Raw genomic sequence first — 23,398 nt, 5'->3', positions numbered from 1 at the left:
AAAAAGAACTTTTAATCTCCGATCAATGAAAATAAATACCCGAAATTATTCTCAGTCTATCCAACCGTGTCTGAAAGCTTGTCAAGTTATCAGAAACCAGTTTTCAGAAATAATTTCAGCTCGTTAGCGGTTTCTTTAATGTGCCGTACGCAGCAGATGACACGAAGGAACGAGTCTGTGAGCGCGTCGGCCTCTGAGAGTGTCCCAGACACACAAGAGTAGATGGTTTAGTTTCTGATGATTTCATGTACACTACATGATCTAGGATCCTTTAATGCTGCTGCACAGACAGACAGAGAGCTTCTGAGTTCATGTTTGTTAAACAGGATCTATGAGACCTGCAGAAATACAAGAACAAAACTCAACATTGATTTTCTTTTCCATCAGTTAGGGAGTTTTGGTTGTATTAAGCACTGGAAGCAGCTTTGGATCCAGGTGTCGGCTATAACCTGGATTGATTTTTTTCCCGTAATGTCATGTGACGGTTGAGCAGGCTGTAAGAAGCCTGCTAATATTATGTAAGAGGGCTGTTTGTTCCACATGAAATGTGAATTTGCTTTTGAAAAGAAAGCAGCTTAATAATGATTCAGGAAAAACAGAGTCTGACTGATTTAGTTTTTCCTGAAATAAAAACGCGTTCCATTCAGGAGAAGAGGGCGGGGAGCATAATAATTTGTATTTGTATTCTATTTTTATCTTATTGTATATTTATTTTATTTTATTCTACTGTATATAGTATTTTATTTTATTCTATTCTGTACAGTTGTGTACTGTATTTATTCTTATTGTGTTCTAATTTTTGCCTCATAACTTTTGCACTGTCCACTTCCTGCTGTGACAAAACAAATTTCCCACGTGTGGGACTAATAAAGGTTATCTTATCTTATCTTATAATGGTCACCATCAGACATGGCGTTCATAAAAAGAAGCTTATAGTTAAGTTCAATAAGGAAGATCTGTAGTCACACATCTGTTTGCTGTCCAGCTGTTTGGTGGTTCATCTACGATTACATCACTTTCTCACAGTGACACAATGTTACCGCTCTAGTCCAATCATCTGCAGTCTAATCAGCCTGGACTCTACTTTCAGTCTCAGTGCACCTTTGTGCAACCCACCCCCCTAACCCTCTCCCATGTTGCTCAGGCTCCATCCAAGCCTCCATCTTCATCTCCACCACCGATGTCTAGACTCTACGGGGTCCCTGTCACAGCTTGCATGCAACTCTGCTTCAATGGGTCGTTAGAACCTAATCGCTAAATACCTTAACTGAAGTCTTTATGTCAATGAATCAGTTTCACTTCCTTCCAATGATCTCTCCTGATTGTCTCAGGGAAAACTGATGTAACCGTAACTACGGAGGCATTTGAACCAAACAGGAAGTGACACATACGGGTGAGGAAGTCTCTGATGTGTCTGATGAGGCTGCGCAGCTCCTCGTTGCTCTGGTCAACTTTCTGTTTGGTCCTGTTGGTCTTCATCAGGACGTTCTGAGCACTCAGCCTGGCCTTGTCCGCCTGTAGCTTTGCTTCTGACACCTGAGGACAAAACTCAGGTGAGAAAACCCAGCACAGTTCACCTGGAGTGAACACGGAGCAGCAGGGCTCACACCCACCATCTTAGACAGCTTCTCCACTTCCTCCATGGCATGGACAATTTCCTGTTCAGAGTCCCGAGCCTTCCTCAGGACACTGTTGGCCGTTGCTACCGCACCACTACAGCCTTCTCCTCCACACCTGGCCCTGCCCTCGGGATTCACGCAGCCCAGACCACCGCAGGAAGAAGACCCGCATGCGTCTTGACCCAAAGATGGACTGCCACAGGTCTGGCAGAACCAGGACAGACAACACTCAGTGTTCATGCGTTTATACTGAAACTAACAAACGTTTGTGTTTGTAATACACCAAACTCTGTCAACCTGACCTGTGCCGCTCTCCCACCTTGCTGCTGAGCTCTGCTAGGTCCAGACTCTGCAGTTCTCCTGCCAGGTCATCCAGTTTTTGAGCATGCTCAGACTGTCTCTTCATGAACTTCTCTCGGGTCTGGTTCAGTTTGTCTTCTGTGAGCTGCCGTAGAGCAGCAGAGGCTTCGACCGGGCTGCCGCTGTCGATGGTGGAGGCGTTAGCTCGGGCCTCGGCCTCCTGGGACTGCAGGAAGTACTTAGTGATGCTGTCTGTTGCACCTAGCAACACACCGAAAGTCAAAATCAGCTGAAGGCAACTTTATTTAAATTCTGAAATCCCTGTACTACCTATTTTAGTACTCCTTGGCCCACCTAGTTTCCCTGTGACCTTTAACCCTTTACCTCTGATGTCGGAGTTCTTGATGAACTCGACCTGGTCCAGGAGCTCCTGGACTGTCCCCTCCAGTTTCTGTGCCTCTGACATCACAGTGTCCAGTTTAGTTCCTGCAGCAGAGTCCAAGTCCTCCACCTGGACCAGAGTCTGTTCAGTAAGGTTCAATGTGTGGCTCAGGGCTCCCATCAGGTCACTGAGGGACAAACACGGGTCCGAGGTTAGCATGAGCTGCTTTAGTGCTCAGAGTTCTTGCAACAAAAGTGTTCTCAGCAAACGGCCTTTGGATCTTTGGACCACTAAGATTAATGATTCCTCATAAAACACCAAAACACTCTGATGAAGTGCTAACCGGAGATCGCCACACGCCTTTACCAGCTCAGCAGACTCTCACCCTCTGCTGGCAGGAGTTCTCAAAGTCCACAGGCCAAAAACAATGTTTGAACGGGCCACTAACGACCCGCAGGCCACACTTAGAGAACCCAAGCTTTAAGGAGATGAGATTGAGAGCACATATGTAGTTTAAATGAGAGGTGGTGAGGATTCGCCCAAATTAAGAGTTCTTATGACCTAATGGCCCATGTATATTTTTACTGGCTTGTAAAAAAGGTTTTGTTATATTTTGAAATATTAACCTAATTTAATTGACACAATATTCTAGATTATTTCACTTTTAATCTGGAAAAGGATAGGCTTCCACTAGGGGTGGATTATTCGATTAAAATCGATTCTGGCTTGGATAACGTGATATCGATTCATTAAAATCCTGAATCAATTTTTAAATATTAATTAATTTTGCTCAAAACGCCAGAATCTCGAATTAAACCTCACAAAATTTCAACAACCACCAAACAGCTAAAACAGTAAATGAGAACAGACACAAAGCTCGGACCCGTCGACGCATCAGAATCAGCGAGCTGTCGGCTTTCTCACCCGACGGCACGGACACGGTCAGGCTGAAAGCCGACAGCTGGCCGATTCTGATGTTTTGGCGGGTCCGCGCTTTGTGTTCACGCCCTTTTTGCGCTCGATTCAGAAGCTGCAGGTTTGATCTCTCTCCGAACAATACTGACCCAACCAGCAGCAAAAGAAGATCCAAATTACGCTTCACGTAAACATCGTCTTAGTTTTGCTTTCACCACGATAAAAATCACACTTCATGCATATGGCGTTATTTTTGTGCCGCTATTCTGAGCGCACGTAAAAAAAGTTTGCAGGTGCAAGTGTTGCATTTTGAGGAGAAATTTATTTTGAGCGAAGAAAAGCTAAATTTGAGTGAACAAAATTCATTGCTGCGTGCAAAAACTGTATTTCAGTGTTTGCTGTTATCCACACACACACACACACACACACAACAGCCCCTCTCGCTCAGTTTTTTCGTTTGCACTTGTTCGCAATGTGTTGCTCGCGCTCTCAACATTTCTGCTCAACTCTTTCTCTACACCGTTATATTTGTGCAAAAAAATCTGATTGGCTGTTCTGGTCTCCAATCAGCTCGAAATGACGAAATGCAATATCCCAGAATGCATTTTGTCCAAAACTCAAACCAGGCAGTGGCGGAGGAACACAGCGTGGCGGAGTTTGAAATATTACTCTTTCTGGGTCACAAAATAAACTTTTAAGATATTTTCGTGTGAGAATGTTTCTGTGTGAACTTCAAATACCTGCTCGGTTCATCAAGACATCACATATTTGCATAACTGCTCTAATGTTTTCAGAGATGCCTGTTACCCAACAGGTGGGGGGGATTTAAAAACAGTCCTAAAATGTACAGGTAGCCAGTGGAGTGAAATTAAAATGGGGGTAATGTGCACAGACGTTTTTGTCCCAGTCAAAAGACGTGCTGCAGCATTTTGCACAACCTGCAGACGCCTAATGGATGCATCGCTAACCCCACAATAAAGTGTGTTACAATAATCCAGCCTAGATGTAACAAAGGCGTGGACTACTGTCTCACAAAGCCGTTTCGATAAGATGGGCCTTACTTTAGCTAATTGCCTCAAATGAAAAAAGTTATATCTTACAACAGCTCTGAGCTGGCTTTCAAGTTTAAGATCTGCCTCCATTTTAACTCCCAGATTAGTGATGACTGGTTTAACAGACTGTGCCAGCGAACCAAGATCTATAGTAGTGGCCTCATCACTTCTGTTTTCTGCTCATTAAAATGTACAAAGTTCAAAGCCATGCAGGCCCTTATTTCATCAAGACACCTGAGCAAAGGGTCTACTGAGAAGTAATTTAGGGCTTCAGGTGAGAAACGGGCTCAAACCTGTCAAAGACAGCAGAGCTAAGGACAGAAGGGTCGAGAACGGACCGGGAAGTCTGCGCAGATAGCACTTTATCAATAAAGAAGTGCAGGAAGTTTTCACAAATTTCCTGAGAGGACTCGACACCAACCGTCTGTGGAGCATGAAGGACCCTGTCAATAGTCTTAAATAAAGAATGAGGCTTACGGCAGTTTGCCTGAATAATAGCAGCAAAATGTTTCTGATACGAATTCCAGTAATTATGTAATATTTGGTACGACACCTGAAGTTTATCCTCCTCCCATTTACGTTCAGCTCTCCTACACTTCATTCAGCCAGGGTTCAGATTTGGCTTTAACTTGCCTAAGCTTAAAGGGGGCCACTGAATCTAAAACGGTTTGGCAGACTGAGTAAAACCAGAGGAAGGGTTCAAAATACGACAGCACCGAGCAACAACAGGAGGAGGATTAACTTTGGTACAAGGGAAACCTCAAACAAGACAGGCTTACGATGCGACCATGTCCCAAACCTCTAGGTTAGAGACAGGTAAATCCTGAGTTAAAACCAGACCCAACGTGTGCCCATATTTTTGTGTAGGCACAGACACAGGTTGCACAAGATCAAGAGTCAATAAGATTTAAAAAGTCCTTTGCCATTGGCTTGTCGGGGCAGCACACGTGAATAAGTCCCCACCAATAAAGACACGATCATATTTTGGCATAATTTCAGCCAACAGATCAGAAAAGTCGTTTAAGAAGTCTTGATTGTATTTGGGGGTCTGTAAACCACAGCACAGAGCACTGTGTGAGAGCGACCTAGCTCAAACACACTCAGTTCAAAGCTACTAGGTGATGTTGATGAGGACCGTGGTTTACATTTATACTGCTTCTTAAAATCAACCGCTAGTCGTCCTCTGCCTGATATTCGAGGAGAGTTTAAAAAGCAGCTGTCCTCCGGTAAGAGATCTGTGAAAGCGCTGGACTCACCTGCCCTTAACCATGTCTCAGTTATACAGAGGAAATATAAGTGAGACAAGATCATTTGTAACCTTCACTAAAGCTGTTTCTGTGATGAGCTCTGAAACCTGACTGAAACTCTTCAAATAAACCTCTGCAGATGATCTGTTAGCTGTTTGACAACTACTCTTTCAAGAATGTTTGATATGAAGGTTGGAGATTGGCCTATAATTAGCTAAGACTGCTGGGTCTAGAGATGCTTTTTGAGTAAAGGTTTAACTGCAGCCAGCTTGAAGGCCTGTGGTACATAGCTGATCATTAGCTCACGTCAGAGAAGAAAACTGATTGAATTCCAGCTGCGATGTCTGAAATCATGAAAACAGACAACAGTAAGGAGGGTAAACAGTACTTCACCTTTTACTGCAGTATTTTTTAACAGTAGTATTTGAACTTCTACTTAAGTACAGATTGTCTGTACTTGTATCACCTCTGCTGATGTTCAGGTCTCATCAGCACGGTCAGAGATCATCAGAGTGGTCGACAGACACTCGAACAGCGTATCTGTTTTTCTGGTGTAAATTTGTCAGACTGCACTTAGAGAAGGTGTTCCTGACCTTTTTGGTGATCGAGTCTGAGAGAAACAGATTAATCAGAATAAATGCAATCCCACCTGGCCTCCTGCAGCAGCTCCTGGATCTCCGTTAGCGGTTGTGATGCCGGATTCCCATCTAGGATGGTCTGGATGTCGGCAACGCTCCTCTCCATGCTTTCAATGGACTTCCTGTACGGCCCGTTGACGCCGCTAGCTTTGAGGGCGTTTACCTTGTTGACCAGGCGGTGTGTCTGATTGGTCAGCTGGCCAATGATGTTGTCCCACTCGGCGAAGCACTGGTGACAGCGGCTGCAGTTGGGGAAAGTTCCTGAGAATCCGCGAGCGCAAGTGTCGCAGCGCGGCCCGGACACACCCTCCACGCACATGCAGTGACCGCTGACTTTGTTGCACTGCTGCTCGGAGATCCCACGAGGGTCACAGTCACAGGCTGAGGAGACAAGAACAATAACCAATGAGAGTCTGCAGGGCAGACTACAGGAGACGCACTCAAGTACAAAAACACACTTGACTCCAACACAGTTTCAGTGACTTCCTGTTTGCACATTAAGAACATGTGTTTAGCATTTGGCTCCAATCAAACATCTGAAGCTTTATTCTGCTGCAGGAACAACAAATTAAGGCTAATTTTTGCTTTTTTAAATTTGATTCACTCTGACCAGGCAAGCCCTCAAAGGCCAGAGAGTCACAGGGTTTAGGGTTAGTCTGGATGAGTGATGTGGAGCTCTGCCCGACGGCTCTGACAGGAGACGAGTTCAAGAACCTGAAGGAAACACAGTGTCTACACTGCTGTTTAATTCATCTCCAGCAGAGGGCGCTACTCTCTCATGTGAACTGATAAAAAAAAACAAACAAAGGGACTGATTGTGTTCCTCCAGGCTGCTGTCTCAGTTCTGCTTTTCTTCCTCTCTTCTCCTTGTTTCTGTAAGACCTCCTCCTCCTGACCTTCAGCTTTACTGAACAAAGCGTCTTTGTGGACTTCTGGAGGCTGAGACGGACAGACCGGTCCCATCTCTGTGGAAGCTGGGCCTCAAAACATCTGGGTTTAATTTGAGCTGCAGCAGCCGAGGATGCTGGGAGCTGAAAGGATCCCACAATAAAAGCGTCTGCAGTTTGATCTCAGTCAGAAACAAGTCCCAGACTCTGCACCGAAACTCTGAACCGGATTCTGACCTGGGGCCTGACAGATCGGGACTCTGTTCCAGGTCTCAGAGCTTCACTGACAACTCAAAAGAGTCCGCTTTATTTTTTATTACACCATCACATCTATCACGCCGTCTCACGAGCACATGGCATGGCGAGCCTACCGTGACATTTGATCTCAGGGTCTCCCCAGAACAGTTCTTTACACTCGCTGCACATTCTTCCTCCGAAGCCGGTGTGACAGGAACACTGACCGCTGATCTGTGAACAAATAAACTACAGTCAGACGTGTGGTCTGACGGAGCACAGAAGTACAATTCCATCAAGCTCACACGACAAACCTTTAATGAAATACAACATTTGTTTTCACCTCGAGGACTTTCGGTCCGTTAATCGCCAGGGGCTGCTCACCTCATTGCAGGATGTCCCGTATGAGTGTTTGGGGTCGCAGTCGCAGGTCTGACAACCGGTGCCCGTCGCCATATTCCAGGTGTCAGGTGCGCAGCGGTCGCAATGCTGGCCGACCACATTGGGTAGACAGTGACACTGACCACTGCTGCGGTCACAGTGACAGTCAGAGGACGGGCAGCTGGAGGGAACGCTGCCAAGCCGGTTACAAACGCACTCTGCGGGTACACAACCGTCAAGGTTCAGCGACGATCGTTCGCCTGATTCTGTGAATGTGGTTACCATGGTAACCCCAGCATACTTACTCCTGCAGTCCTGGAGTAGGGCATTGCCATAGTAACCCAGCGTGCAGCTCTCGCAGGCGGCACCCTCGCTGTGGTACAGGCAGCGCAGACACTCACCGGTCCGGGCATCGCACGATTCGGGGTCCAGCATATCAATGTTGTTGTTGCACTGACACGGCTGACACTGCCCACCCGCCTCCTCAGGGTTTCCATAGTAAGCAGGCGAGCACTCGTCACAGCGAGTTCCTGCAGAGGACAAGCAAATGGTTCTTATAAAGACAGGGAGCATAACAATCACACGCCAATTCATACTGGACGCATCGCAGAGCAACATGGGGTTAGCCCACGGATATTTGGGAGGCAGGCTGGAGCAGCCAGCGATCGAACCACCAAACTCTGAGTGAGACCAGGTGACCTGCTCCTCAGCTACAGCCACCCCAGGTGAGAGCTAGACACCATTTATGACCAACAGGTGATCGTTCCTCAGGTGTGACATCATCACCTGAACCAACAACATGCCTCACATCGAGCTTCATCCTCAGGTTTGACTTTGTTTAAATACAGTTTTAAACTTAACAGCCAATCAGCAGCCAAAGATTCATGCTTATTTAAGGGAACCCCGGCTGTTAAGACATGTTTGTGCTAAAATATGTACTGTGCTTTCAATAACATATATGTGGTATTAATGGGGGCGATCGTGGTTCAAGAGTTGGCAGCTCGTCTTGTAATCAGAAGGTTGCCGGTTCGAGCCCCGGCTTGGACAGTCTCGGTCGTTGTGTCCTTGGGCAAGACACTTCACCCGTTGCCTACTGGTGGTGGTCAGAGGGCCCGGTGGCGCCAGTGTCCGGCAGCCTCGCCTCTGTCAGTGAGCCCCAGGGTGACTGTGGCTGCAATGTAGCTGCCATCACCAGTGTGTGAATGGGTGGATGACTGGATATGTAAAGCGCTATACAAATACAGACCATTTACCATTTAAAATAGTTACTCCTCGGCCTCCTTTAGCAGTAATGATATCTGTAACAAATGTAGCATATTTGCAGCTCTGGAGGCCAGGATTACTGAATTGGAGACTCGGCTTCGCACCCTTCATTCACCCGTAGCTAGCCAGGCCCCTGTAGCTGGTGCAGCCGAAGATAGCGTAGGCCCCGCTAGCTGTTCCCCGGCAGACCCCAAGCAGCTGGGGAAAGAGGGTGGCTGGGTGACTGTGAGGAGGAACATAGTCCTAAACAGAAGCCCCAGGTACACCACCAAGCCGTTCATGTGTCTAACCGTTTTTCCCCACTCGGCGACGCACCCGCCGGGGGTTGGGACCAGCAGAGTTGCAGTCTTACACCCCTCTCTGCAGCTTCTCTCCTCCTGCTACCCCCCCAAAAACCCATCTCCATAGAGACTGTGTCAGCTTCCAAACAGACAAAAAACAAACTAAAAACCAGCAACAAACAACTTAAACATAAACAATTACAAAGAAAGAACAATACAGTATCCACATCTGAACCAAAGAGTAAAACAGTGAAATGTGGATTATTAAATATTAGGTCTCTCTCCTCCAAGTCTCTGTTAGTACATGACTTAATAATTGATCAACAAATTGATTTACTCTGCCTTACAGAAACCTGGTTGCAGCAGGATGATTATGTTAGTTTAAATGAATCAACACCCCCGAGTCATTCTAACTACCAGAAATCTTGAAGCACAGGCCGAGGGGGAGGTGTGGCAGCAATTTTTCACACAAGCCTATTAATTAATGAAAGACCAAGACAGACTTTTAATTCATTTGAAAGCCTGATGCTTAACATTGTCCACCCCAGCCCACCCACCACTTTAATCACACTCTAGATCTTGTTTTAACATATGGCATCGAACCTGAACATTTAACAGTGTTTCCTGAAAACCCTCTCCTGTCTGATCATTTCCTGATAACATTTACATTTACAATAATTGATTACACAGCGGTGGAGAGTAGACTTTATCAAAGTAGATGTCTTTCTGAAAGTGCTGTAACTAAGTTTAAGAATATAATCCACCCACTGTTATCATCTCCAATGCCCTGTACCAGCACAGAGCAGAGCAGCTATCTGAACGCTACCCCAACAGAGGTCGATTATCTTGTTAATAATTTCACCTCCTCACTACGTACGACTCTGGATACTGTAGCATTCCTACAAAACTGCTCAAAGAAGTCCTGCCATTAATTAATTCTTCGATCTTAAATATGATCAACCTATCTCTAATAATCGGCTATGTACCACAGGCCTTCAAGCTGGCTGTAGTTAAACCTTTACTCAAAAAGCATTTCTAGACCCAGCAGTCTTAGCTAATTATAGGCCAATCTCCAACCTTCCTTTCATATCAAACATCCTTGAAAGAGTAGTTGTCAAACAGCTAACAGATCATCTGCAGAGGTTTATTTGAAGAGTTTCAGTCAGGTTTCAGAGCTCAGCACAGCACAGAAACAGCTTTAGTGAAGGTTACAAATGATCTTCTTATGGCCTCTGACAGTGGACTCATCTCTGTGCTTGTCCTGCTAGACCTCAGTGCAGCGTTCGATACTGTCGACCATAATATCCTATTAGAGCGATTAGAACATGCTGTAGGTATTACAGGTACTGTGCTGCAGTGGTTTGTATCATATCTATCTAATAGACTCCAGTTTGTGCATGTAAATGGAGAGTCCTCTTCACACACTGAGGTTAATTATGGAGTTCCACAGGGCTCAGTGCTAGGACCAATTCTGTTTACATTATACATGCTTCCCTTAGGCAGCATCATTAGAAGACATAGCATACATTTACACTGCTATGCAGATGACACCCAGCTCTATCTGTCCATGAAGCCAGATAACACACACCAATGAGTTAAACTGCAGGAATGTCTTAAAGACATAAAGACCTGGATGGCCGCTAACTTTCTGCTTCTTCATTCAGATCAAACTGAGGTTATTGTACTCGGCCCTGAAAAGCTTAGAAATATGGTATCTAACCAGATTCTTCCTCTGGATGGCATTACCTTGGCCTCCAGTAACGCTGTGAGGAACCTTGGAGTCATTTTGACCAGGACATGTCCTTCAATGCACATATTAAACAAATATGTAAGACTGCGTTCTTCCATTTGTGCAACATCTCTAAAGTTAGAAATATCCTGTCTCAGAGTGACGCTGAAAAACTAGTTCATGCATTTATTACTTCCAGGCTGGACGACTGTAATTCATTATTATCAGGAAGTCCTAAAAACTCACTGAAAAGCCTTCAGCTGATCCAAAATGCTGCAGCAAGAGTCCTGACAGGGACTAGAAAGAGAGAGCAGATTTCTCCTGTTTTGGCTTCCTGTTAAATCCAGAATTCAAAATCCTGCACCTCACATACAAGGTCTTAAATAATCAGGCCCCATCTTATCTCAATGACCTTGTAGTACCATATCACCCTATTAGAGCACTTCGCTCTCGCTCTGCAGGCCTACTTGTTGTTCCTAGAGTATTTAAAAGTAGAATGGGAGGCAGAGCCTTCAGTTTTCAGGCCCCTCTTCTGTGGAACCAGCTTCCAGTTTGTATTCAGGAGACAGACACTATCTCTACTTTCAAGATTAGGCTTCAAACTTTCATTTTTGCTAAAGCATATAGTTACGGCTGGACCAGGTGACCCTGAATCCTCCCTTAGTTATGCTGCAATAGATGTAGGCTGCCGGGGGATTCCCATGATGCATTGAGTTTTTCCTTTCCAGTCACCTTTCTCACTCACTATGTGTTAACAGACCTCTCTGCATTGAATCATATCTGTTATTAACCTCTGTCTCTCTTCCACAGCATGTCTTTATCCTGTCTTCCTTCTCTCACCCCAACCAATCACAGCAGATGGCCCCGCCCCTCCCTGAGCCTGGTTCTGCCGGAGGTTTCTTCCTGTTAAAAGGGAGTTTTTCCTTCCCACTGTCGCCAAAGTGCTGCTCATAGGGGGTCATATGATTGTAGGGTTTTTCTCTGTATCTATGAAGCGCCTTGAGGCGACTTTTGTTGTGATTTGGCGCTATATAAATAAAATTGAATTGAATTGAATTTTACACTGATGATAAGGTATCAGAAATACTGCCGATGCTGTCGTCAGTAGACTGAAACAGCTGTTGTGTTGGCATGCTTTTCAATGATTTTAACAGATGCGCACCAGAAGCCCCGCCTCAACCAGACCAACATGGCAGCTGGACTGACGCTGCGACCAACCAAGCGTCTGCATCTAAATATCTGTGATGAGGTCTTACCTCTGTGTCATCGTCTGTGTAAATAAAGTTTTCACCTTTGTATCCTGTGTTGCAGACACAGGTGACCTGCTGAGAGTCATCGCTGCGGTAACAACTTCCTGCAAACTGCCGCGGGCTGCCGGGGCCGTCGGGACACATGCAGGGACGACAGTGGTCACCTGACCCCAGGGCTGGGTCACCATAGTAACCATCCAGACATCTGAAAGACAAGAGCACCGATGGCATCATCCTGCTAAATAAACCCAATGGCGATTGGCTGACGGACGGTGGGTAAGTTACCTGTCGCAGGCGCGTCCCGTCGTGTGGTCCCTGCAATCGATGCAGTGGCCACTGTCGGGGTCGCAGACATCGGCGTGACCGTTACAGAAGCAGGGGCGGCAGGCGGGGAAACCCCAGCGACCCGGCAGACAGCGGTCGCACTGCCGACCGTACGCACCCGGAACGCAGGAACACTGTCCGGTCAACTGATCGCAGAACACACTGAGAGAACCCTGAGGGTCGCACCCACACGCTGAAAGACACGCACGACGAGGTCACACAGAGGTCAGCGTCAGTAAAGCTTCAGCGCTGACTGTAAACAGATTTTTCATTGATTATAGATGGAGGTGGTTTTGACCTCGGCAGCCGTTGGGTCCAAACTGAAACGTGGACGGAGAACACCTGTCACAGTTCCTGCCGACCACGTTGGGGCGGCACTCACACTGCCCGCCGTGGGGGTCGCACACGGTGCTGAGCGAGCCCTGAGGGTCACACTGGCATTCTGGGAAATGGCATCAGACAAGGAGACACGTCAGAATAACGAGAAGACGCTAAAGCCTCAGTGACAATAGATTTATGACCGCAAGGAATGCGGAGGAGGAGGAGGAACCTGCCGGGTCCTGTCGAGGAAGTGAAGCCTAAGGCGATGGTGAGAGGATGAGTGACAGAGATTAACGTGAAGCGGGGGAGGAGGGGAAGGGGATAAAGATGTGAGGGATCAAAGGTTGGCGTTGGAATGAGGAAGAGGTTTTTGTTTCAGATTTTAAACTTCAATGTTTGGAAGGTTCTCTGAATCTGATTCTGGTTCCTCCTTCCTGGAGTCCTTCCTGTCCAGAGTTGGACAGCAGAAATATTTTCCCCTTCTCTTTCTGACTCTCTCTGATTCTTCCGGGAGGTTTGTTTCCGTGAGGAAACCCCAACCCCTTCAAAGTCACCATAAATACAGACACTGCCCTGAGCTCTAAGCCCTGAGTGTCTCACAAGCAGCCCTTTTCTTTTAAACTCCAGCCAGGAAGCGAGGTTATTAAAGTGAAATCACAGTGCTAAGCTGTGCTACCTTTAGCTCCCTGGTGCAACATGGCGGAGATGCTGAAGATGAAGTTTCTGCAGATGTCAGTTATCGGCGTCTTGACGACACTCTGGCTGTTCTCCAAGCACCGATAACGCTGGAAAGTCTCCCAGGCGACATTCCCGCCCGAGTCCCCGCCCTCTGAGCCTGTGAATATCTCCAAGTTCTTACAGTGAGGCATCAGCACGATCTGAGAAAAATCCCAAATAACCAGGTCAGGAATGAGCATGTTTCACTTTCTGTAACCAGGCTGGCTGAATGTGGTTTTGGTCTGCACTGAAGAAACTGACTGACTTCACGCTCTACTTCCTGAAGTAGAAGATCTAAGCACGCTCACCGAGTCGATCAGCGTATATGGAACCTGGACATCCCCAAAGGTAGCGTACAGTGGCAGGCTGAGGCGGATGGTGTAGTTCAGACCTGATTCAAAACAAACCGGTCTGGGAAGAACCACGTACCTGTAGGGAGAGATCGGGTTAGATACTGAAACCCCAGCAAGGCGAGATAAGCAGATAGACAAAGGCCACGCAGAGGGTCAGCGTGACAGGATGATGGGCTGAGATCAGCTGGGTGAAGAAGGGATAAGGCTTGCAGGAACTAGTCGGTGCTCTTATATTTCACACTTCGACCGGGTTCTTGTCGAAAACTTGTCATGATTTAGAAACTTCTCTCCTGACCGTGAACTTGGGTGAAGCGAGATCATCTGGTTGTCGTCGTCGGGCACCGTGTTGATGCAGCGGCTGTCCGGCTGGATCGGTCCGGGTCTCATCACCGTCATCAGAACCTCCTCCCACACGTCCGGCAGCTGCAGAGCCGACAGACACACAGAGATGTTACCTCTATGCACATAAATAAGCAGGCGCGTGCACGTTTATCTTCTTTTTCAGGCTAACAGATGAGGCAGGTACACGGGTCAACAAAGGCTACAACAACGAGATAAGTGCCAAAATTCTCCCACTGATTCGGGACATGACGACGCACACGTTCAATGGCAGACTCACACCTGCGGTTCGTAGCGGATCAGGATGTCATATTCCATTGAGTGAGGGACGTTGTCTACAGTGAACTCCAAGAAGGCCCCCTCTGGTACGTTGGCTAGCCCGATGCCTGTCCAAGTGGGACTACGGTCCTGAGGGTGTGGCCTCTGGACCACCGTCACTCCCTAAAGAGATGAGATGCAGACACAAAGCTGATGAATACCCTCAACACCTCACATAATCCTGCTGAACTGACATGGAGATGAAATGTGCGAGCCAGCAGGAGGAGAAACTAATCCTCACAGACTGCAGGTCCACCTGTAACAGCCGCCCTGTAACCCAGAGTAAGGTCAGACACTGAAAGGACACTCACAGGTCCAAACTTTGCATCCTCAGCCTCGTAGGTGTAGTGATCCAGAGCAATGAAGTAGAATCCAGACTCCACCTGATCGCAGCGGCGGCTGAACATGTGATCTCTGCAGATGCACTGACCGGTCACGTGATCACACCTGCACGCAGACAGGAAATACAAACATCACAACAAAATAAAATTGTTGGTTCAACTCCCGACGGAGCAAATGTGACATGATACCTAACTCACTGATTGTTGATGGCGCCTCCGAGGTCGCAGTCACATGGTCTGCAGCCGTCCATGTCGTTACTGAGACCCCAGTGTTCAGGCTGGACACACACACTGTTTACAGTCATCTCTCTGCACTAATGTGATGTATAGTGTGTTTTGCATAAATCTCATTAAACAAGACTGATCTTACAGAGTGTGTGTGTGTGTGTGTGTGTGTGCGCGCGCGCGCGCGCCTCACGTCCTGACATGTGTCTTCTGTTTACGTCGGGGTAAATGTCTGAGAGCTCAAAGCTCAGGCTGACTAACAGCAGAGAGCCAAAAGCAAACATTAACCCGATGACTTCATGGAGAGCATGAATGTGGCTCCACAACAAAGGCTCTGCAGCATTAAACGTCCCTCCCAAAGCCAGCCGCCTTTAAAGACTTTTGTTGCTGGTGTGAACTGGTTATCCTCTAACTGGACTGGAGCAGCTCTGTATGACATACTGGGAGCTTTGTTTAATATGAACTGGTCCTTCTTCATCCTGTCGCACTCACTGCAGTGTGAACGGGATCTTTCTTTAGAAGAGATCCCGTTTGCCCCTGCAACAGATTCAACTCGTGAAAACCAGCCAATCAGAAAACAGCGCAGCCTTACAGAGACGGGAGCTGAGAGTGAGGTGTGAGACGACACGAATGTTCCTTCTGCTGCTGGTCTGACTCCAGTCTAACCAGAATGAATGGTCTGAATGGGTTTCTCACCACACACTGGTCACAGTCTCGCCCGGTCACCAGACGTTTGCAGAAACAACTTCCTGTTTCTCTGTCACAGGGGTTTCCTCCAGGTAGAGTTCCCAGAGGACTGCAGGTACACGCTGTCCAACACAGTAACACACAAAAGTACATCACCAAGGCAACGCAGCTTCATTCATAACAACAATGTTAAGTCCCAGCCACGCCCCCTCGAGGTGCTTTACAGCGTGAGGTGTCTGTGTGGGAGTAATCTGGTATCAGCTGGTCCTGCAGGTGTTTCGTTACGTTTTGTACCTTTGCAGCCTTCAGGCTCATCGCTCAGCCCGAAATGCGCCGGCTTGCAGCGCTCGCAGCGTTCTCCCTCCACGTTGGCTTTACAGCGGCACTGACCGGCGATCAGCCCGCCTCGGAAGTCCGTCGTGCCGTCACAGAGTCCTCCGTTCAGAGAGCCCACGGGGTCGCAGTCACAGGCTGCAGAAACAGGACGTTTAGCCAGCTTAACCAGAACCACAGGAGCAATTTTGCCAACAGGGCGTGTTTAGGTGTGAGACTGACACGGATCCACAGACAGGTGAGGACATGATTCACACACTGTGAGCTTCTCTACAGCGCCACCACCAGCCCAGACGCAGGCACCTCTCTGATATGTTGAAGCATTTTATAATTCAATAAGTTAAATGATGGACATATAAGTGCCGTGGAATGACATCATCATAAAAACCGTGAACGTTTCTGACTTTGACCCAAAATAAGATTCGTTTCTATCCTGGAAATTAAACTCCCGCCTCCATCTTTGATCTCTGGAGCACATTTTAACTCTCTACAACGTTGAAGTCACATCACCCACAATCCTTTGCTACTTTAAAGAAATGCAGTGGCAGTAATAACAGAAGGTGCTGCTTATTCAGCCCTCAGAGAGGGATGTGCGAGCTAAGTTGAACTGATCCTCTGTGAGGAGGGCAGGTCTGAGCCTGAGGGAAACCACAAACCTTCATGTGTCACATCAAAAACCCACCTCCATGTTTAGTCTGAGATCCAGCCTTTAATCTACTTCCTGTTGACAAAACAACCTCCTATCCGCGTCTGCCTGTGTCATCATGAAACGTGAACTTCCTCAGAAAACAGCCAACAATTCTTTGTTGATGTGAAAGCAAAGATTGAGGACAAAAAGTCCTCAAAGAACAAAGAAGATGATCAAAAGAGCCATAAAAAACAACCTCGATGGAAGTTTTGGGTAGATGCTTTTAACTTTTAGCCTGGCACCAGTAAAATAACGGTTTACAAACTCTGACACTAAAAAAAAAAGAGTCAAAGTGGCCATGAACTCACGCTGGCAGATGTTGGTGTCTCTGATGTCACTCTCTGGATGCTGGTAGTAAAACGGTTTGCACTGCTCACAGTTGTTTCCAGCTGTGTTGTGCTCACAGTCGTCACAAACTCCTCCGCTCACGTTTCCCGAAGCCGCAAAGACTGCCCCGTCAAAGTGACACGAGTCCGAGTGCTGGTTACAGTTACACTCTGAGGACACCACAGAAGAAGAAGGGGGACAGTTAAACTACTCCCAGTAGTGATTATGGGCCCTGCCCAGTATGGACCGGTGCAGACTCACTCTTGCAGGCGTTGGTGTTGCGTCCCTCTGCGGGTCTCCAGGGGAGGTCGTGGTAGAAGTCCTGGCACTGTTCACAGTTCAGACCTTTAGTGTTGTGGTTACATAAGCAGTGACCATGAACCTGAAACACAGTCACAAATAATCAATCAGCGTTCGCTTACATTACTGGTCATAAGCTGGGTTTGGGGTTTTTTGTACATGTAGTCAGTTGCCTGTTGCACCGTTTCTTCCAGTGTCTGTGTGATTTTATATTTTTCTACGCTGGTGATGGTTTACTTTCACCACCGGCTCAGCTGCTTATGAAAGAACAACGACGCCAAAGCACAAAGCCTACACTTCGGTCCCCACAGACTGCCATGTTGAATTTCACAGCAGAAGTCAACATGTTTACAACTTGATATGCTGTTTGCTCACATGTTTAAACTGCTTTAAGCTTAAAGTGTTGATTACTAGGGGCGTGGCCTCTTTGACTCACAGGTGGACGTAGCTGCTAGGTGTCTGCTAGGCCTCACCTCAGCTAATTAGAGTCCCTGATTTGATTGGATGTTACAGACACTAATTGGCAGGTATCTGCGTGACGCTCCCTGGAGCCACTTTCCCATTAGCACCCACTCAGACCAACTGGGCTTCCTGTTACAATCGGGTACCTCCTAATGCGCATGGCTGTCGTCATAGCAACGTGGCCATATAAATACAGTCCGTAATTGTCCTCACCATGCCCTCTGTTATCTGCCCAGCTCCCTCGACGGGGGCGCACTCAGAGGCGTGTCCGTAGCAGAAGCAGTTTCCTCGGACCACCATGTCATAGATGGCGTAGTAGTACTTCTCTTTGATCTCCATACGAGAGTCCAGAAGGTTGTCTCCAAGTGTGTGGAGTTTGGTGAACTTCACCCTCAAGTTGGTGATTTTCAGCATGTCTAAACAAAGAACCAGTAAAATTCATCAATAACTGGTTAACACCCCTACGCTTATTCAGTCTCCGTGACGCAGAGAAGGAGACGTACTCTGGATTCGGGGACTGTAGGGGTCATCGATCCTGAATGCTGGATCCAAAACTCTGAAAATCACCTGAGGAAACAAAACAAACAGCATTACCCGCAGCAGTGTGAATAATACTGATGTTAGTATTATTCACAGAAGCAGGAGCAGCAGATGTACCTCTCCTTCAGTGGATGGCTCAATGTCAGAGTAACGCGAGTCACAGATGACATCGTCAACCTTTCTCATTGGACCCCGGTAAACGGACGGGAAGGACGACTCGCAGTCATAAGCAAAGTAACGGTAAACCTGCCACGTCTTCCCGAAGTCAGCTGACCGCTCAATCACCATGGCAGCAGGTCGAAAGGTCTGAGGAAATAAAAACAAAAGTGGGCAAACTGAGGATCGTGTGGTGAGGATGATGGCGTGGTGAAGACCCGGGCTGGACTGCACAAATCTGGTTTATGCACCATGATCACTGACAAAAGCCCAATTAGATTTCCCCTCTGGCGCTGTGGGCAGGATTTATCCTTCAAGCTCAGTCCTCTACCAGAGGCGTCATATGCAAACATTTCATTCTGTTTGATTTCAGATTATTGATACATAATCAGGTTGGTGCAGGTGTTGTTGTCCTTAGTTGCACTGCAGCATGTGACAATAATTAAAGTCTACACTTAAGCTGTTTGTAGTGACTCATGGTCAAAGCAGCCTGAATCCTTGAATCTCTGTCTTCCCGATTCCCTCCATCTGTTTTCTTACCATGTTCACCTCCTCTTCCTCACTTCTCCTCAGCTGGTGCAGCTGTAGCCTCCTGTGATTGTGAGGTCTGGTTACTGGCTGTTACTGGTACTGCTGTTCACGGTGCAGCAGCTAACATGTTAGTAATTTCACTTTAATTCATTATTTTATTGTTTTCTCAGACTTTCAGCTCCACTTTCTTCCACACTAAACTTTTTCTACAAGCTACGTGAGCACACAGCAAAGGTATGGGAGAAGACAGTTGCATTGTGTAATGCCCGACCAGTCCAGCCCTGGTCGTAACCCTTCCCATTATGGAGTACTTGCTATGTCCTTTCAATACACAACAACTCCTCAATCACTGTGTGCACCTGGTTCTTCAGATTAATAGAGACCAGAATCACCTGTCAACTACCCAGAATCCCCTGCTGCATGTGTAGAACTCACCTTGAAGGTCATGATGAGATGCGTGAAGTGAAACTCAGCCTCTAGGTTGAGCTGGATGGTGACGTTCTCCACACCTACAGACAACAGATCATCAGTTACCAACACTCTGTAGATCAGACTCTGTGCGCCACATCGGTTAAAGAGCCCAGAAATCAACAACACGCTGCAGTCGCTGCACATTAACATGATCGGACCTGAGAAAAGAACTAAATCTGTGTCCAAGAACCAACAGTTCAATTCAGTTGTATTTATATAGCGCCAAATCACAACAACAGTCGCCTCAAGGTGCTTTATATTGGACAACAGGACTCCAAAGAGTGACGACCAAAGGTAACAGCAGATCATCTGTGTTAACATGCCCACTGTCAGAGGATGACACCATAAAGGAGTCCACAGCTCAAACACTGCAGCGAGTACCTGGTTCTGCACAAAACACCGCGGCGCAGACGCACTCGCTCTTGTTGGTTTAAAATGGAGCACTGTAACAAAAAATAATTTCCCCCAGGGATCAATAAAGTATTCTGATTCATCACGGGAACAGCGAGTTCATCTGGGCAGCAGAGCTCGGCCGAGGCAACAATACAAGCTCACAGCACCTACCATCAGCCAATCAACGCAGACTTACAGATACAGCGAGTAATGGAAAATTAACAAAGACATGAAGCTGCCTGGCTAGCGTTACTTTACCACACTGGGTTTGTGGTGAAGAGCACAATGTGTTGTATGAACCTGTAAGAGGTTTGTTCTGCAGTAAAACTAAACTATCTGTTTGATGAACCTGGACAAATGGCAGGTCGGCTGTTTGCCTCCTCACTGCGGGGCTTTTTAAAGCTGAACATCCCCCACCCCTGGGAATAACTACATGGCCTCCAGCAGGGACCCACCCCACAACCTGAGAACCTGTAATCATGGAGGAGTGGAGGATAGAGGGTGATAAAACACAGCCTAGCCACAAACATCTTTTCTTCTGACAGTGAAAACCTGTCTGCAGCTCTCAGTCTTTAAACCTGTAACGACACGTCTGACCTTTGGCCTCTCTGAATGTTCTTCCTCACCATTCTCAGTCTGCCACCAGGTCTTCAGTCTGTTTGGGGCAAACGTAGTGACGACGTTCTCGATGCGATGGCTGTCGGTGCGATTGGCCAGCTCGTTGTAGGGCTCTGACGAGTCGCACACAAAGCACTTCTTCTCCTCCTGGTTTATGAGACAGAGGGGGAGGAAAAGGTTAACAGGAGGTGAATTCCTCGGATTCCTCAGTGCCGTAAGTTACTGCAGATAAGAGGAAACTTTCTGACCACAAACTTCCCACATAAGAAAAGTCTGACTTCACCTGAAATAATGCAAGCTTCTCACTGGTTTTGTTTTTAGAGTTAGTGACAAAACTTTGGAAAACTTCCTTCCGGGAACGTCTCAGTCATTAAGAGATGTCAGAAAGTTGCTTGATTCCCGGACAGCCCAACGTGTTTCAGCTTCTCTCAGGGGGGAAACCAAACCCGAGCGATGCAGTGCAGAGGTTACAAAGGGGGGCAGATGAGGGCTTTTACAGTGAAACAGTGTTACTAGCCACTCAAGACAAAAAGCTGCACGCCGCTCTTACATAGAGGAGCACTAACAGACACATCAAGTCCGACTGAGAACTGAAGCGTCCCTGTTTCTCTGCTGCCTCTGGACAGAATTATAAAAACAACCAATACATTTTATAGTTTTGATGTTCAAGCAGCAACCACAGAGCGAGGATCTGGGACGAAGGACTGAATGAAAGGAAGGAATTAGAGGATGTATAATCAAAGTCACATGACGGAAGAATGTAGGCGACTCGGAGCGAACACGCTGTTATTAGCTACGGATGACACATGTCCACACACATTTGCCTCAAACATTAAAACCTGATGTTTACAATCAGCCTGTGTGGTTTATTGACTTTTGATTGGATGAAAACAGCGTGACCTTTGAGTTTGCTGTGTTTTCTCCACAGGAACATCTGGACAAACATCTGTCTGCAGCCAGCGCTCATGGTTTCCTTATAGGGAGCTCATTTTGCACAGGAAACACTTCAGACTGTAACACACACACGGAGTGGGACTGAGCTGAAGGTCGTTTAAACCGGATGGCTGAGTTTGTCTGATGATACTGGATTCTCCGGTAACGTCGCTTGCGTCTCCGGTACTGAAACGCCCCTGATAAAAGCGCTGCACTGAACTCTTAGCGATACTCAGACCTAATTAGACCACCTAACGTTTAATCCGATAAAGACATCTGAAGTGATCGCTTACACTTCATCCATGTATGAAGACTACCTGAGCACTCATAGCATAAATGTCCCATTCTTTGGACTTCGATGGAAAATTCATCCTGAATCCTTCATATAGGATCTTATTAGAGGTCAGAGGTCACCAACGACTTGTCTCAGTTTTTAAGTTACAGTACTTTCAGTATTTCTGAAAGAAGCTAAAGACTAAGCAGTGATGAGTTCCTGATTGTTGAGCTAAATAGACTGGTACACTCCGGCATGCAGCATGGAGGCGCACGGAGAGGCCGAGCCTGGGGGCGGAGTCTGCTGGGCGATGTGCCCCTTTAACCACAGCTGCCCCCTGTGTTGCCTTTACCTCCTTTTATAAGACGTTTGGTGCCCAGTTGTGTTCTTCTTGGGTCTCTCTGGACTTTTCTCTCTGAGACCTTCAGTCATGATCTTGTTAACCATTAAATTTACCTGCAGGTGGCTGACGATACAGAATGGTTCGGGTCGGTTCATTCCACAGGTGGAGGTGGATGACAACTGATGGGCTCGGCCAATCAGAAGGTCTCCTGTTGCTGGGTAACAGCTGCCTTCAGTGCACACATCACTGAGCTCGGGTTGGCTGATGTCGTCCGCGGCCCCACCCTCCTGAGCACAGGTAAACACCTGCAGACCTGAGAGAAAAAGCTTTAATGGTAAAAATCTGAGCGCAGGATTAACGAAGCCCCGCCCACATTTATTGATTAAAGAGACAAAGCGCAGCTGATTGGAAACTAAACTCAGAGCTGCTTCTCCTGGGCTTGTATTCTGGAGGACATCATGAGGAGAGAAAAATCAGTGAGTCAAACCTTCACGAGTGACTATCTGCAGATTACTGATCATCACTAAGCTGATCTCTGAGAGGACCAAACATGTTTAAAGTCACATGTTACAAACAAACTGCACAGATTTCAACTAAACTTTATTTATCACACATTGACAAAATGTGTGCGTTTGCTTTGAGTTTCATGATCATCAGCTTCTGAATTCTTTTACACATCAAACATGTGGACAAATTCCTAAAGATTATTCCACTAGAACTCATTACAAAAGCCCTCCGAGCCCATTTTATTCTGAAAGTTTCCCGAAGTGTCTAACACTTATTTTCATGTTAGATTATTTCATCATGAATGAAACGAGCGGCTGAGAGGAAGCAGCAGCATTTTGTAATTTTCAACAAAGAAACACGAAGATACAACTCTGGATGTTTGAAATCAAACCCTGACGTGTTTAAGGAAAGTTTGAAATTGGAAAAGTTCAACTTTATTTAACTTACCGAGCAGCAGCGCGAGCTGAAGCTGAAACATGCTGCAAATCCTCACAGTCTGAAGACCCCCCGGACCTCCTCGGACCTCCTTAGCTCCCCTCAAACTCCTCCTCCGAACAGACCGGCTGACTTTCAAATTAAAACATCCGGCCCGAGTAACGTGGTTGTGCTCGCAGCAAGAAAAACACCAAGAACTAAAGAGTTCAAACTGTTGGAGCAGAATAAAGTGATTCCAACACACACACAGAGTAAACAGCTGTTAGCCCTCCTCATCGTTAATT

General features: G+C 46.9%; 1 protein-coding gene across 1 annotated transcript in view; it reads right to left on the bottom strand.

The window, feature by feature from the left end:
• Nucleotides 1–23,398, bottom strand: part of lamb1a (laminin, beta 1a) — a 27,266-nt gene extending 3,868 nt beyond the window's left edge. Inside the window, exons 1-28 of the mRNA XM_080875670.1 lie at nt 23,127–23,398; nt 22,286–22,485; nt 20,631–20,769; nt 19,576–19,649; nt 18,571–18,759; nt 18,417–18,480; nt 18,127–18,329; nt 17,413–17,533; nt 17,133–17,321; nt 16,098–16,274; nt 15,813–15,925; nt 15,090–15,169; nt 14,862–14,997; nt 14,515–14,673; nt 14,189–14,316; nt 13,849–13,969; nt 13,500–13,701; nt 12,801–12,944; nt 12,464–12,695; nt 12,220–12,383; nt 7,961–8,185; nt 7,659–7,873; nt 7,412–7,508; nt 6,165–6,534; nt 2,304–2,488; nt 1,939–2,180; nt 1,614–1,823; nt 1,392–1,536 (exon numbers count right to left, since the gene is read on the bottom strand). Coding sequence (XP_080731796.1) covers nt 1,392–1,536; nt 1,614–1,823; nt 1,939–2,180; nt 2,304–2,488; nt 6,165–6,534; nt 7,412–7,508; nt 7,659–7,873; nt 7,961–8,185; nt 12,220–12,383; nt 12,464–12,695; nt 12,801–12,944; nt 13,500–13,701; nt 13,849–13,969; nt 14,189–14,316; nt 14,515–14,673; nt 14,862–14,997; nt 15,090–15,169; nt 15,813–15,925; nt 16,098–16,274; nt 17,133–17,321; nt 17,413–17,533; nt 18,127–18,329; nt 18,417–18,480; nt 18,571–18,759; nt 19,576–19,649; nt 20,631–20,769; nt 22,286–22,485; nt 23,127–23,157 — 4,555 coding nt within the window. The 5' untranslated portion in view covers nt 23,158–23,398. The remainder of the gene's footprint in view (nt 1–1,391; nt 1,537–1,613; nt 1,824–1,938; nt 2,181–2,303; nt 2,489–6,164; nt 6,535–7,411; nt 7,509–7,658; nt 7,874–7,960; nt 8,186–12,219; nt 12,384–12,463; nt 12,696–12,800; nt 12,945–13,499; nt 13,702–13,848; nt 13,970–14,188; nt 14,317–14,514; nt 14,674–14,861; nt 14,998–15,089; nt 15,170–15,812; nt 15,926–16,097; nt 16,275–17,132; nt 17,322–17,412; nt 17,534–18,126; nt 18,330–18,416; nt 18,481–18,570; nt 18,760–19,575; nt 19,650–20,630; nt 20,770–22,285; nt 22,486–23,126) is intronic.

The sequence above is a fragment of the Rhamphochromis sp. 'chilingali' genome (genome assembly GCF_963969265.1).
Source record: "Rhamphochromis sp. 'chilingali' genome assembly, chromosome: 2".
NCBI lineage: Eukaryota > Metazoa > Chordata > Actinopteri > Cichliformes > Cichlidae > Rhamphochromis > Rhamphochromis sp. 'chilingali'.
This window is presented reverse-complemented; position numbering and strand designations above follow the sequence as displayed.